This window comes from Meriones unguiculatus, chromosome 10 (assembly GCF_030254825.1).
Source record: "Meriones unguiculatus strain TT.TT164.6M chromosome 10, Bangor_MerUng_6.1, whole genome shotgun sequence".
Classification (NCBI taxonomy): Eukaryota; Metazoa; Chordata; class Mammalia; order Rodentia; family Muridae; genus Meriones; species Meriones unguiculatus.
This window is the reverse complement of record NC_083358.1, coordinates 51,314,826-51,331,442: the sequence shown is the minus strand read 5'-3', so window position 1 is coordinate 51,331,442 and position 16,617 is coordinate 51,314,826. Positions and strand designations below refer to the sequence as shown.

The 16,617-nt window shown below is 37.7% G+C and overlaps 1 protein-coding gene across 2 annotated transcripts; it reads right to left on the bottom strand.

Moving 5' to 3' along the window:
- Positions 1-1,426: 1,426 nt before the first annotated feature.
- On the bottom strand, positions 1,427-16,613 carry Fpgt (fucose-1-phosphate guanylyltransferase). Of its 2 annotated transcripts, none has more exons than XM_021627626.2 (4): positions 16,480-16,613; positions 10,307-10,474; positions 9,082-9,174; positions 1,427-6,957 (listed from the first exon to the last, which is right to left on the bottom strand). In XM_021627626.2, exons 1-4 carry the CDS (start codon positions 16,535-16,537, stop codon positions 5,504-5,506), a joined length of 1,773 nt encoding a protein of 590 aa, XP_021483301.1. In that variant the 5' UTR covers positions 16,538-16,613; the 3' UTR covers positions 1,427-5,503. The 2 variants fall into 2 exon arrangements, with proteins under 2 accessions (XP_021483301.1, XP_060248427.1); XM_060392444.1 differs by lacking the exon at positions 16,480-16,613 and adding an exon at positions 11,551-11,663.
- Positions 16,614-16,617: the final 4 nt, after the last annotated feature.

Here is a 16,617-nt window from a genome sequence, read left to right as displayed (position 1 = left end):
GTCTCCAACAACTACTTCCTCCAACAAGGCCACATTTACTCCCAAAACAACACTAAAAACTGGGGACCAAGTGTCCAAATACATGAGTCTATGGGAGATGTTCTCATTCAAGCTACTAAGCAATGACCACCTGAATAGTGCCAGAGAGTGAATGGGAGTTCAGACCATCTGTTCCAGGGATTTTAGTGTAAGGGAAGCACAAAAATAACTAGTAAAGAGTTGAGAAAGGTTTTTTAAAAATTATTTAATTGGAAAATAATAATGACTTGTGGAATCATGAGGCTAGTCCAGTATTATAGGCAAAGAGCAATGCCCAGGAGGGAGAAATGGTATCCTTGATCATAAGAATAAAATATTACAAAGAAACTGCCACATTCACTAGTATATTATTATTAAATTATGATGCATTTGGAAAAGTCAAAATGTTCATAAAACTTCAAACGTGAAGATAAGTTTAGGAGCAGTGTGCTGTACCTGAAGAACTAGCCTCAGAAGTTGTAGCTTCTCTGAAGTCATACTGTGACACTTGGCATTTCGGACACTGCAGGTCTGTGAAATTTCTTACACAGGGTAGTAGGTGATAAAATCTCTCAAACTCAGTTGATGAAAATAGGCTATCATATTTTTATTGTCTAAAAGTAGGCCATGTGTTACTACTCAAAGGATCTATTCAATTCAGCTTAAGGAACGTCCTTCTGTAGACAAAGAGATTATCTTCCGGCAGTAAGCAGAGCCAGTTATATAGAAAGTCTGAGAGACTGATGGGAACAGTCAAATGATGACCACAGGAGCATGTCTTTGCACTAGTCTATTGTACACCCAACTCTTTAGGTTAAGCATGTCATTTGTGGGCTGGGAGCTGCACCAAAGGAAGGGGGATATTGATAACGAAAATTCCTTGGATGTGTGATGATCAGCCTAAAGCAGTGATTCTCAGCCTCCCTACTGCTGTGACTCTTTAATACAGTTCCCCGTGTGTGGTGACCCTCAACCATAAAATTATGTCATTGCTTCTTTCTAGCTGTAATTTTGTTACTGTTATGAATTGTAATGTAACGATATACAGGATATCTGATATGCAGTCCTAAAGGGGTTGTGATCCACAGATTGGGAATACATGCTCTAAAGTGAGAGCGTGCAGAACTGGACAATTTATTAGTATCAGAATAACTTACGTTCTGAGAGATATTATTGAATGTGCTCATGCTTAGTTAAGGATATTGGCCAAGAGAACAGGAATTGTAAAAGAAAAGTTTGGATTACAGTAAAAGAGCCAGTGAATATATTCTTGATAATGAAGATAGTGAAGGACTCCTAAGAACAATGATTTATCAGTTCTGAGTTGGCCTCACTGGTACATAGCCTTTTCTCTACTACTATACTTTCATCTGTAGCTCAAATTATTATAAGAAATTTGCAGAATATGTAAATTGTGTAAATTTTTTTTTATTAAGAGAATGGGGGATACAACATGTATGAAAAAAATTCCAGACCTATTCACTCAACAATAGACAGGAAAGCCACAGAACTGTGATACAACCACTTGCCAAGTCCCTAAAGATCCAGTTCATTAGAAAGAAAAAATGTATGATAACATGGTGTGTATGATGATACATGATCCAAGAATTTCAGACATTGGGAAATCTGGACAACCCTGGAATTTACCATAGTCTAAGGTAATGTTTCCTGTATCTAACAAAGTTCCAGCTGACATATGGTTGCATAGTCTGCAAAGAGAAAGGCAATGAGCAAAGGAAAGACATTCCTGATCACCATGCACAGGAGCACATGAAAAAAAACCACAGGACGCTAGGACTAGTATGCATTTTCATCCTTCAACAGAGAAAAGCAGGATTTAAAGGCAGACCAATCAACAAAATTGATGTCTTTTTCTTTTCAGTGTTCAACACAACTCAATGCCAATCTTCTATAATATTTCCCTTTGTTATCTCTTTATAACTGTCTTCATGTAAAACTGTAAAATTCAATTAGTTAATTATTAGTGTGTAGAAGGGATTATATTACTTATAAAAGGACTGTTTAGATTGGTAATGATCATAGCTCAGTAATAGGCAAATGTGACTGAACTTTGATTGTGATTTCAACATACAGTAGATTCCCTAGAGAACTGGGTGAACTGGCTGAAGGAAAGGATGTCATGGGTAAAGCTTAAGATTCTGTAGATGGTTGTATCATAAATTGAAAGGCTTCTTTAGTATTATAAAGAGAGATATCTAAATGAAGAGGTCTGTTGTCATTTTCCAGGGAGAGAGGGTGGGAAGTGGTGTAAACAAGGGCCTATCTAAATATAAAATTTGTTATTAGATGCACTATGTTCACTAATAGACCAAATTCAAAAATGTGGACAAAATACAGAAATGAATACATCCTGAGGCAATGACACAGCTGGGTTTTGTTGCGGTGTGTGTGTGTTTGCAAGTATGTGTGTGCCCCAGCATGTGTGTAAAGGTCAGAGGATAACTTCAGGAAATCAGTTCTCTTCTTTCACTGTGGGTTCAGAGGATCAAATTCAAGTCTGCAGGTGTGCATAGCATATGACACCACAGTTGTAATCTAGGATGAAGAAGCCTGCATGCCTTCACAAGTTAGTAGTTCTGTTGTAAAACCCAGCCATACATTGTGTGTGTGTGGTGTGTGTGTGTGTGTGGTGTGGTGTACATGTGTTTGGGCACCAGTTAAAACAAGAGAGAAAAATGTCATTAAAGCTCTGTTTTTTTCTCCCTCCTTACAGGGCCACTTCTGCTAACAGCTCCTCACTGAATTAGATTTTAGTTCACTAGAAGTTCAACTAACTCTAACCAATTATAATTTCTTCTTAAACTTTAATAAAGCTGATTGGAGAGATGTGTAATTAGGAAATCTGTACGTTAATTTATGACTTTGTCAGAAGGCCAGTGTATTAGAATTTGCATTCAGACCCTAAAAATATAATCATATTTTTGTAGTTTTCCAGATTTTAGGTTTTACTACAATTACTCTGAAACCCATCTGAAAAACAGCATATTTGTGGCTATAATTTACTTTCCCAAACCCCAAGGCTACAAGCAATAGGCAGAAAACCACTCATGTAAAACTCCATTGAGATGCACAGCATTTGTCAACCTGCAAATGAAAACGAGCAGTTGATTTCAACAGAGCTGTGTTTTAAAAGATTTTTGCCTCAAGATTTAAATGCTTTACTTCTTTTCTGGGCAGGAGAATGATAAATTAAAACTAACCAGAAGCACACAAAATCCAGCAGTGGAAGCAGATAATTCCAGGGCCCACTCCTTTTCAGGGACTAATTTGGAGTTGACAGTTTCTAGAGGAAGGGGAATCATTGTGTCTTTTGAGGATGTGACTACTGACTGCCGCGTTCCAGCAGATGGCCACACACCAATGTAGACATAGCAAGCACTAACTTGACTTAGTAGGTTATGAAAACAAAAAGACATGAAGTTGGGAGGGAGAGACACATTTTGGTGGTATATGGGACTGTTGAGGGGATGAAGGACAGACATGATCATATTCACTGTATTCATGTATGAAATTCTTAAGGTATAGAAAAGTTTAACCATAGCCTTGCCAATACCTGAAGTCACAGTGGCTAGAGCTTGAGGGATAGCTGTTTGTTAATAAATATGAGTTGATTTCTGAGTGCTTCAGAAGAGTAAGACCTTTCCTCTAAAATGTACAATGTTTTTGAGTATATCTGTATATTACATGTTATTTGTTCCTTTATGTACATACGCTGATATGACAAAATCATGTCTTAGTGTACCTATAAGAGAGATGTAATAAATACAAGAAATTCAAATAACCAAGGAAGTGATGCTACTCTTTATTAATAATGATGCTTTTTTTTTCTTAGAACATGAAATTGTAATTCTGATCCTTGACAGGATTTGAAGTAAAATTAGTCTTAAATATTTAATAACATTCAACATCCATTGAAATTTCTGTAAGTAAATCTAAAATTGTCAAACAGTATCACACTTTATCCCTGGAAACCTCAAAAAGACAAATACATATTTATATATCTGTTAAGATAGTAGAGGGGTTTTGACAGATTTTTATGAAAATATATACATAAATAAATTGTCACAGCAGTTATTCCAGTTTACTTAAGGTAATTTAAACACAAGTCTTGCCTCTATTAAACTTCAATCTAAAGACATTTCACAAATGTGCTTATTTCAAACTAGGTGCACAAAACCTGGAAATGCAGTCACGTTTCATTTCCTTGAAGTTGAGTATGATCTGAGTATTCTCTCAGATTTCCTATTCTAACTTCCTTTCTTTGGGCCAACTGTTTGTTGTTATCACTCCCACTGTGGACACAAAGTGATGTAAAGCAAAATGCTCGTTGGCAAGGCAAGAGGCTTGTTGCAGGATTACTTGAGAGAGGACTAATGTCCATGGTGAAGAGAGCTTTGGTTCTAAACTGTTCCTATCACTGAGGAGACAAATGATTTCGGTGTGTATGTATTTTCAGCTTAATAGAGTGGCATAGTTTATAAAATATGGCAACATGTTAAAGTGTATAAGAATAAAATAATACACACATGCTTCTTATCTCATTCTGGCAAGATCTGTGAGGCACAAACATCATTTTATAGCACTTTCAGAGGACCAAGGTTTGACTCAAAGAACCAACATAGAGGTCATAGCCACCTATAACTCTAGTTCCAAGAGACCCAATGCCTTCTTCTGGCCCAGAGGTTCTCAACCTTTCTAATGCTCCTACCCTCTAATAAAATTCCTCATGATGGGATGACCCCTAGCCATAATTTTTGTTGCTACTTCATAGATGCAATTTGGCTATTATTACAAATCATTATGTAAATATTTATGTTTTCTGATGGTGTCCTCTGTAAAAGGATGTTTTGACCCCAAAGGGGGTTGTGAGCCACAGGTTGGAAATAGCTGTCCTAGCCTCTCATGGGCACTACAAGCATGTGGTGCACATACAGACATGATGGTAACACACGTACAGACAATCAAAATAGAACAAAATCTAAAAAAAATAACATGTTTCTTTCAAATATGTGTAATGATGTTGTGCTAGGTATTGTCTCACTGTGACAAATAAAGTAATCCAGTCATTAGTAGCACAACTTTGTTGGACCAAATTCCAAAATAAGGTAGAAAACTAAAGGTGTGTTTAGAAAATCATACTCCACACAGGCAGCATTTACTTTGTGAATGAAACAGTACCCCACAAATTATCGTTACCAAGAAACAAAATTCAGATAGTACAAACTTCTAACACAGTATCACTTTTCTGAATTCAATCCTGAACTGTTCTTCCTGAAGAAGTGTTCACCTGTACCTTTCTCATTACCATGCTATACCAGTTCTATACATGCAGTATTTATTATATTGAATTACTGAAACAAGCAAAAAAAAAAAAAAAATCAGGTGTCAAAAAAAAAAAAAAAAAAAAAAAAAAAAAGAAAATGCCTGCATTTGCAATCTTGTTCACAGGCAAAATGCATTGCTTTTAAGATTTCTCCAATACGGATTGTTTTTTATTTGAACTAATGTCTAGAAAAATTTTCTCCCTATAAGCTAGCATGTCTTGTACATCTTTGTAGACAAGCATTTCCTGGATGGAGAGCAGCTTAAAGTTGCTCAGGCTGAATGGTGAACGGCTCCTTAAAGCGCTCAACATCCCAAGGGATGCTGTGACTGACTCGCGCAGAGACGGGCAGACAGGGAAGATGCGAGCAGTCCACAGGCTCAGGTGGGCCTTATTTCCTGAGAACAGTTCCTCAGTGGCCTTAAGGTTCCAAATGTCCAAACAAGACAGAAAACAGACTCCAAAGAACCGAAGTGCCTTTATATCTGTCAGGGTTTTAACACTGTTTTTCAAATTGTCTTGTGTGCCAAACACCATGGTTGAATATTCTAAGTGCCCATTTATCTTTACACTTAAAGAGCAAACAAAAGAATATGCTGGCAGAACAGCTTTTGCTATGACACAACTGCTAATAATGCAGTTTTCCCCAATGGATGTCTCAGGCCCCAGTCTGCAGTACTCTACAACTGTACCAGGGGCCACACAGCACCCTGAATCCAGTATGCTATGGATGACACAGGACCTTTCACTACGGCATCCTGGGACATTTGGAAAGACACTGAAGGCTATGGACTGTAAGCCCAGCTCTGACTTTAACGTACTATCCGAAGTGAAATGAAGCAGGTACTCTTCTGTTGTTCCAATGTGATAAAACCTGGAGTTATTAAGGACAATGACATTCAGTGGTGTTCCTTTAAGGAGGTGGAATATTTTCCGCCTCATGTCTACCAACTGAGACTCTTCTTCAGTGACATGTGACATGTTCTCAGTGTACTCTGCAGTGGCTCCTGGCCCCAGTGCCTGCAGAAAGTCACCATAGGCATCTATTTCACAGTTCAGTGGGCCTACACTTTCAAAAAATTCAAGAAGCATTTTGGCTGACTTATGATCCATGTAAAACAGGCTATCTGTGTAGACATACTCAGTGTGCAATGGCAGACAGGCAGTGTCACCCCTAGCCAAATCCTGCTGACCAAAGCTTCCTTGCCTATGCACAGCGTTAAAGCGATGCATGTTTTCAACGCTGGGCTTATGGAGGAAACGATGACATTGCCTGTACTCAAGGTCACCATGCTGTGAGTAACCAGTAGAGTCCAAGACAAATACTCCATGTGTGGTGCCTACAGCCAGGCTAGAAGGATGGGCTAAGGCAGTAAAGCCAGGCTGGTCAAATGCAATGTACTCAGAGTCCCCAACACTGTATACTTCAATATCATCTGCACAGGTGACCAAAACTCCAGGCCTCATGTGTGAGGGGAAATCCATGTACATGGCTAGCTTTAACTCCAACATCTGATAAATGGGCTCACCAAGTGGGAACGCTGTGAAGATTTTTCCTAAAGTACTTGCATTGGGAAGGCGTTGACTGTAGCCACCTATAAAAATTTGCAAAGTATTTAAGAGATGTTCTTTAAGAGATTTTCAAAATCTGATGGTACCACTTACAGTGTAACATTCCTCTGATGGTATTTAATACTATCTAATAAAAATTCAGCATAGAATTACAAAGTTTAGACTTTAAAAAACATCCAAGAGTGCTTCTTTTACTGCAATGTGATGTAATACAATTTTAAGCACTCCAGGTCAGGATGTAATCCACAAACACACAGAACATGGCTAGCAAGTGTTCAGAACCAACTGCATAACTAACAAGGACCACATTTAAACTTGATCTTCCATGCACATTGCTAACAAATGCATTCCAACCATAGTTAAAGTCATACGCTAGAGATGTACTAGAGTGTGAAAGACTAATGCAGTTTAACAGTTTCAAAATGTACCTCTCTGTTAAATATCCATTTCATGATGCATTGTCTTCAATTTATGAAACACACTCAAAGAAAGCAAAGGCAAATTGACTTAAGTACTTTTTTTTTTTTAAATTATAGCACTTTTTCACTTAAATTGGTTTTTACCCTCCAAGATGAACATCATTATGTCCTGACTCCTAAAACATGTTCTCTTACACACAGGAAATGTTTTGAATTCTTTGCATGTAAAGAAAGGTGTGTAGTGCAATGCAGATTTATGTACTGGGAAGGAGTGCAATGCAATGCAGACTCGTGGGCTGGGAAGGAGTCCTACACGTGAGCTCACTGGTGCCTCAGCAGGCTCTAGCCTTCACCTGATGATTTGCTATGTCCTCTGTGCTTTCATGAGACCATTGTGTAGACTGCTTTGTACATAGCACACTATTCAAGAACAAGAGCTAAGACAATTTTAATTCTTTCCCTTTTCCAAAGACCAGACTACAGTAAAATTTATACTAACAGAATTATCCACAGCCAATCTTCACACCTGTAGAGACTAATTCATAACCCAGAGCAGACACCAAACTCTGAGGACACTGGCCTCTCTGCCCTGAAATGGCATATTTGCATGTGTCCCACATTATCTTCCTGGATAATATATTTATACCATCTATATTGACATAAACAGTGGTTATATAGTGATATTCTAGAAATTATGAAAAAGTACACATATTTGGTATAGACATAGTTTTACTTCCCCTGAAATACTTTCTGTCCATGGTTGCCTGAGTCTGCAGAGATGGAGAGAATACCAGAATTCAGAGGGCCCAGTATATTTCTATTTATTTTTCTAATATCCAATTAATTTCACAAATTCATAATAAAGACCTTTATTCTATAAGACAGTGAACTGTTCTACATTTTAAATTTTTCTTGAAACCAGGACTTGGATGTCCTATGTTGATGTCAGCTGTATAAATAGTCATCTTACTGTGATGCAACTCAGAATTAAAAAGCATCTTTGACACTATGAATATGACTATTCTAAATTATATATCCCAGGCCAATACTTAGCCCTGGCAAAATTTTCTCCAGCACACTAGAATACAGACACAAACAACACAAGTTTCTATGCAACCAAAAACTTCATATAATTCTGTGTAATGAGTTTAAAAACCTACCCACTATTCTGACAATGTCCTGACTTTTCTCATTTGAAATCCTCATGCTTTCATATATATATATATATATGAAAAAATATAAATTTAAATGTATATATTTAAACTTGTTAACTATTTTGTTGTTTTTTCTTTTGTTTCTAAAACACTTAGGTATTATAGAATAATATGAAAAATGCAAGGCAGAGGTTTTGACAAAATGTAATTATCACCATCATCATCAATTTCCTTCCACAACAAAAATCCCAAGACCCCTGAGAAATGTTCACATTTTCACAAATTTTGTAAAAAGTAATTTTCTATTTACCAAGAATGAAATGATAAAATATCCATTAACATTGTTGCTGTATATAATCTACAATGTTAAGAATAAATTTTGTAAAAATCTTACTATACTTAACATAAGAAAAGAAAAGAAAAAAAAAACTATGAACATTTGTTCCCCAAGTAAAATACCATCAGTGAATTTAAGACAAAATAAGATGGGGGAAATCATTTGACAGCGAGATAAAGTCTCTAAGGGATCAAAGGTAGAAAACTCCAGCACAAATGAAAATGAATAAATAGTTACCAGAGTGAATTAACAGGACCAGGAAGGAATTCCATTGATCTCCATAGAGTCTTTCTAGACACTGAAGGGAACAAAGTGTTGATCCTCCATTTCCTTAAAAACAATTCAAAAGCATAATTTGCTTCACAGAAAAGTATAATTCTGTTATGATGATATATTTAATGTCATAATTTTGAAGATATGAATTTTGTCAATATAATGTCGATAGATTGAAAAGGTATCAGGAGAAGAACAGATTAGTCATGGTAAATAAGCAAGCAAATAGATAATCAAGAAACACAGCAAGTAGCAGCTAACAATCTCTAAAGAACAGTAATGAAAGAAGTGGTAATTGACACAGTCTGTGACTGGAGACTGTGAATTCATATGCAGTTGTCAAGCATAAAACTTGCTTAATGACTTCTTCCATATAACATATCCCAACACACTAGATTTTTTTATATATGTAAAAACCTGGTTTGTACAAAATATTTTAAACATTACTACCACACTGTAAATCCATTTTTCCTTGAGCTGGCCTTGCTCTGGTGCAGATCAAACCAACAGTGGGTGATTGGAATGAAGTCAATGCCATGTGCATGTACCTTCTTCCTGCCATGAAGAGACTTCAGCTCTTCTTATCACACCACAACTTTAGGGATGCATTTCTATAAAGATCATACTATTTACAAGCTAAACATAGCAAATAAAGAAGTAAATAATAGAGGAATATTGTGTTTCAATAAAAAGTAGAGGAAATTATTTGCAATTCTCTCCTTAAGGAATCAATGGTAAGATAAAATGTTTTTATTTGCAATGATAACACAGTTGAATTGAACAAGGGTCTAAGAACTTTATGTGACTGGACCTAGCTTGTTTGTATCCTGTATTTTGGTTCTAAGAGGACAAGTACATACATAAGTTTCCTGATTTGTTTTCTTTATGTAACTACTTCAGGAAACTGCTGGGTTGGCAAAGACCCCAAGACAATGTTTAATGAGATCTAGTGTAAATTGCATTGAAAGAAAAAAAGTTCTTTTAAATAATTTTCCTGAAGGCTTTCCTTGCAAGTCACAGTGGTTCAGAACCATTATTTGAACTTCCATCTTATTAATTTTCAGATTTTAAAGTTTTTAAAGGCCACATGTGAAGATGAACAGTTTATAAACTCCGAGCACAGAAAACTTATCTTTCAATTATTATTTTTACTCAGAATCTGTTATAAACATCCCCATGAAATGTATACCAATTTTGGTTCCAGCAGGATCAGCGAAAACGTGATATTGAACTCCAAGGGGTAATTCCTTTCTCTTCAGCTTCTCTGACAACTGCTGCTTGTAAGCCAGAGCCTGCTCTTCATCTGCTGCTGTTATGGCAACTATGTCCCAGAATTCTCCAGCTGCCACAGGTTTCCCTATTGGAAAAAAGGAAGACATTTTTTTTACTACCATAGGAATTCTCTATTACAAGTTTGCCAATTTCAAAAGAGGGGAGGACAACAGGATAATCATTCCTACCTTCCTACATAAGAAGATAATATAATAACTACACTCAAGAAAACACAGCATATAGATAACTTCACAACAAAAAATTAAAAGAAAACAAGCATAGAAACACAGTGACACCACCAACTCCACAATAAAAGAAACTAACATTCATTGGTCACTATGAGCTATCAACATCAATGGACTCAACTTTCCAATAAAAAGACACAGACTAACAGAATGGTTGTGGAAACAGGATCCAATATTCTGCTATCTCCAAGAAACACACCTCTGCAACAAAGATAAACACCACCTCAGAGTAAAAGGCTGGAAAAGTATTTTTCCACCAAATGGACCCAGAAAACAGGCTGGGGTAACTATCCTAATAACTAATAAAATAGACTTTCAACCAAAATTCATCAAAAAAGATAAGGAGGGGCACTTCATTCTCATCAAAGGAAAAAATCCACCAGGAGAACATCACAATGCTAAACATCTATGACTCAAATACAAGAGCACTTACATTTGTAAATGAAACATTATTAAACCTTAAAGCACACATTGATCCCAATACCTTAATAGTGGAAGACTTCAACATTCCACCCTCATCAAGGGACAGATTATCTGGAGAGAAGTTAAATAGGTAAATAATGACACTTACAGAGGTCCTAATCAAGTGGACCTAACTGATGTCTACAGAACTTTTCACCCAAATTCAAAAGAACATATCTTCTTTTCAGCACTTCATGGAACCTTCTCAAAAATAGACCATATAGTCAGGCACAAATAATGCATCAACAGATATAAGAAGATTGGAAATAATCTTTCGTATCCTATCAGACATCCATGACCTAAAACTAGACCTCAACAACAACAGAAATAAGAAAAAGCCTACATAGACATGGAAGCTAAACACCTCTCTTCTCAATGACAGCTTGGTCAGGGAAGAAATGAAAAAAGAAATTAGAGACTTCTATAAGTCAATGAAAATGAAGATACAACTTACCCAAACTTATGGGACACAGTGAAGCAGTGCTGAGAGGAATGTTCATAGCACTAACTGTCTCCAGAAAGTAATTGGAGGCATCTCATACAAGCAACTTAAAGGCACACCTAAAAGTCGTAGGGAAATAATAATAATAATAATAATAATAATAATAATAATAATAATAATAATAAGAAGAAGAAGAAGAAGGCGACGACGACACACCCAAGAGGAGTACATGATTGGAAATAAACTCAGAGCTGCAATCAATGATTTACAAACAAAGAAAACAATACAAAGAATCAATGAGACCAAGAGCTGGTTCATTGAGAAAATCAACAAGACAGACAAACCCTTAGGCAAATTAACCTAAAAGACAGAAAGAAACTATCCAAATCAGCAAAATCAGAAATGAAAAGGGGGATATAAGAACAGACACTGAGGAAATCCAAAAAATCATTAGGTCTTACTACAAAAGCCTATATGCCACAAAATATGAAAATCTAAATGGACAATTTACATAAGATTCCATTTACCAAAATTAAATCAAGATCAGGTAAATATATTGAATAGTCCTATATCCCCCAAAGAAATAGAAGCAGTCATCAAAAGTCTCCCTTCAAAAAAAGCCCAGGGCCAGACGGTTTCAGTGCAGAATTCTACCAGACCTTCAAAGAAGAGCTAATTCCAGTCCTCTCAAAAGTATTCCACAAAATAGAAACAGAGAGGAACATTACCAAACTCATTCTATGAAGCCACAGTCACCTTGATACCTAAACCAAAGACCCCCCCACAAAAAAAGAGAACTTCAGACTATCTCTCATACTCAATAAAATACTTACAAACTGAATCCAAGAACACATAAAAGAAATCATCCACCATCCCATAGTAGGCTTCATCCCATGCATGCAGGGGTGGTTCAATATTCAGAAATCCATCAATGTAATCTACCATATAAACAAACTGAAGGAGAAAAACCACATGATTATCTCCTTAGATGGCGAAAAAGCATTTGACACAATCCAACATCCATTCATGTTTGAAGTCTTGGAGAGATCAGGGACACAAGTCACATAATTAAACATAGTAAAGACAATATACAGCAAGCCTAAAGCCAACATCAAACTAAATGGAGAGAAACTTAAATCAATCCCACTGAAATCAGGGACAAAGCATGCTGCACACTCTCTCTATATCTCTTCAACATAGTACCTGAAGTCCTAACTAGAGCAATAAGACAACTAAGGATATCATGGGGATACAAATCACAAAGGAAGAAGTCAAAGTATCACTACTTGCAGATGATATGATAATATACATGAGTAACCCCAAAAAATTAACCAGAGAACTTCTTCAGCTGATAAGCACCTTTAGCAAAGTGGCTGGATACAAAATTAACTACAAAAAAAAAAAAAAAATCAGTAGCCTTCCTGTATATGAAAGAAAAAAGGGGTGAGAAAGAAATTAGGGATACTACACCCTTCACAATAGCCAGTAATAACATAAAGTACTTTGGTCTGAATTTAACCAAGCCAGTGAAAGGCATGTTTGAAAAAAAAACTTCAAGTCTCTGAAGAAAGAAATTGAAGAAGATATCAGAAGATGGAAAGACCTCCCATGCGCAGGGAAGGGTAGGATTAACGTAGTGAAAATGGCCATCCTGCCAAAAGCAATCTACAGATTCAATGAAATTCCCATCAGAAAATCAACACCATTCTTTACAGGCCTTGAAAAACAATTGTCAACTTCATATGGAAAAACAAAAGATCCAAGAAATGCCAAAACAATCCTGTACAACAAATCATCTGGAGGTATCTCTATCCCTGATCTCAAGCTGTACTAGTAATAAAACAACAGTAATAAAAACTGCATGGTACTGGCATAGAAACAGAATGGTGGATCAATGGAATTGGATGGAAGACCCAGAAATAAACCCACACACTTAGGAATTCTTGATTTTTGACAAAGAAGCCAAAACCATTCAATGGAAAAAATACAGCATCTTCAACAAATGGTGCTGGTCCAACTGGATGTCTACATGCAAAAAAATGAAAATAGATACATATTCATTACCCTGCACAAAACTAAAGTCCAAGTGGATCAAAGACCTCAACATAAAGCCAGACACACTAAATCGGTTAGAAGAAAAAGTGGGGGAGAGCCTAGAACTCATTGGCACAGGTGACAACTTCCTGAACAGAACACCAACAGCATATGCTCTAAGAGCAACAATCAATAAATGGGACCTCATGAAACTGAAAAGCCTCTGTAAAGCAAAAGATACTGTTGCCAGAACAAAACGACAGCCTACAGACTGGGAAAGGATCTTCACCAACACTGTGTCTGACAGAGGGCAATATCCAGAATATATAAAGAAATTAAGAAGTTAAACAGCAACAAATCAAGTAATCCAATTAAAAAAATGGGGTACACAATAAAACAGAGAATTCTCAACAGAGGAATACTGAATGGCAGAGAAACACTTAAAAAATGCTCAATGTCCTTATTAATCAGGGGAATGCAAATCAAAACGATCTTGAGATTTCACCTTACACCCATCAGAATGGCTAAGATCCAAAACTCAAGTGACAACACATGCTGGAGAGGATGTGGAGAAAGGGGAACCCTTCTCCACTGCTGGTGGGGATGTAAGCTTATACAACCACTCTGGAAATCAATCTGGCGCTTTCTCAGACAATTAGGAATAGCGCTTCCTCGAGATCCAGCTATCCCACTGCTAGGCATATATCCAAAATATGTTCAAGTGTACAAAGAGGACATATGCTCAACCATGTTCATAGCAGCTTTATTTGTAATAGCCAGAACCTGGAAACAACCCAGATGCCCCTCAACTGAGGAATGGATACAGAAATTATGGTACATTTACACAATGGAATACTACTCAACAATTAAAAACAGGGAAATCATGACATTTGCAGGCAAATAGTGGGAGCTAGAAAAGATCATTCGGAGTGACATATCCCAGAAGCAGAAAGATACACATGGTATATAGTCACTTATAAGTGGATATTAGGTATATAATTTAGGATAAACATATTAAAATCTGTACACATAAAGAAGCTAAGCAAGGAGGACCCTGGGCAAGTTGATCAATCCTCACTCAGAAAGGCAAATGGGCTAGACATCGGAATAGGGAGAAAACAGGGAACAGGACAGGTGCCTACCACAGAGGGCCACTGAAAGACTCTACCCAGCAGGGTCTCAAAGTAGATGCTGAGACACAGAGCCAAACTACAGGCATAGTGCAAACTTCTGAAAGAAAGGGGAGAAAGAAAGACCTGGAGGGGACAGGAGTTCCACAAGCAAAGCAACTGAACCAGCAAACTGGGCTGAGGGGTCTTTTCTAAGATTGATACTCCAACTAAGGACCATTCATGGAAATAACCTAGAATCCCTGCACAAATGTAGCCCATGGCAGCTCAGTCTCCAAGTGGGTTCCCTGGTAAGTGGAACAGGGACTGTCTCTGACATGAACTTAGTGGGTGGCTCTTTGTTCGCCTCCCCCTGAGAGGGGGAGCAGCCTTACCAGGCCACAGAGGAAGACAATGCAGGTAGTCTGATGGGACCTGATAAGCTAGGGCCAGATGGAAGGGTAGGAGGACCTTCCCTATCAGTGGACATGGGGAGGGGCATGGAAGGAGATGAGGGAGAATGGGGTTGGGAGGGAATGAGAGAGGATTACAGCTGGGATGTAAAGTGAATAAACTGTAATTAATTTAAAAATACCAAATTAAAAAAAAAACATAAAATAGAAGAGGATACAAAATAAAGGAGCACTAGCACTCAAAATCAAGTTTCCTTAATCAGTGCCCTTAATGTTCCCCAGCCGAGAAACATCAACTTGAGGATCCACTCCTTCTGTGTTTCTGTTTAGAAATATGGCCTTTTGTTATTGTTGCTTATTAACTTTTCTTTTTAAATTTCCTTATGGTAATGGGAACTAATCACAGATCACTCTATCTATCTATCTATCTATCTATCTATCTATCTATCTATCTATCTATCTATTGTCTTACTATTTGACAAGCTGGCCCTGAACTCATATCCCCAACCCCATTCCCCACCCCCTCACTGTCTTACTATTTAGCAGACTGGCCCTGAGTTCATCCTGTAATCCAGGTAGGCCTTGAACTTTGATCCTGCTGCCTCAGCCTCCCAAGTAGTTGACAATAGTTTTACAGCCCAGGCCTAACTCTTACTACAGTTATTAACTTATGATGACCAAACTAAAGTTGCACAAGCAATCAGAATACTGCAGAAAACTCAGGATCAAACTCCCAGATGAACTCATTAAATGAAAAACTGAAATTTTAGTAAACAGTGGGACCCTCTATTTTTTTTAATCAACAAAAATATTAATAGGGTTTTAAAGGGTGGAGGGTGCAGAAGGGAGGGAAAGAAAAGTGGGGGAAGTTAGCTATGATTTAATAATTCCAAACATTCTGATATTCAAATATAAACCCCTACATTTTAGGCAGTCACCAATACCATTTTTATCAGACAGCTCCTCATAGAAATGGAAGCACTCATCTGTTTTTCCTTTAAAGGCAAAAGTTACATTTAGAATGTTAAAGCCATGATTGCCTTCATATTGGCGCTTACATAGAAATAAACAGGAGTTAAGCAGGGGACTGGGGAAAAGGAAGAAACAAGGTAAAAACTCGTTCGGAAGCTAAGCAAATGACTTCCACCAACGAGCTAAGCGGTGAATCAATTACATTCTTCACACAGCCTTCACAGCCACTTGGTAACTCTTATTGCTTCTCCCTGACAGGTAAGCTGAGGCACGCAGAGAGCCACAGATGAGCAGGCAGGCCAGGCTGTACGGGGCAGGGAGGACAGGAAGGGGCGGCGGACAGGAAGCGGCCTCGGGGTCCTTGAAGGCGCCCTCCGTGCACGGGCCCACGATATTCAGTTCCGCAGCGGTACCTCTCAGCTCGGAAAATCTCCGCAGTTTCCGCAGGGCAGCTTCGCGGAGAGCCGCCATGGCCGACTTCCGGGAGTGCACACAGCACACATGCGCACTCCGGAGCCCGCGCTGGCTCGTGCGTGCCTACGTCACCGCGT

Coding starts and splice junctions, on each gene's coding strand:
- Fpgt (XM_021627626.2), bottom strand. CDS start 16,537: ATGGCGGCTCTCCGCGAAGCTGCCCTGCGGAAACTGCGGAGATTTTCC. Junction 10,475..16,479: donor GAGATTTTCCGAGCTGAGAG/GTACCGCTGCGG, acceptor TTTTTCCAATAG/GGAAACCTGTGGCAGCTGGA. Junction 6,958..9,081: donor GGTCCTGTTAATTCACTCTG/GTAACTATTTAT, acceptor AAATTTTTATAG/GTGGCTACAGTCAACGCCTT.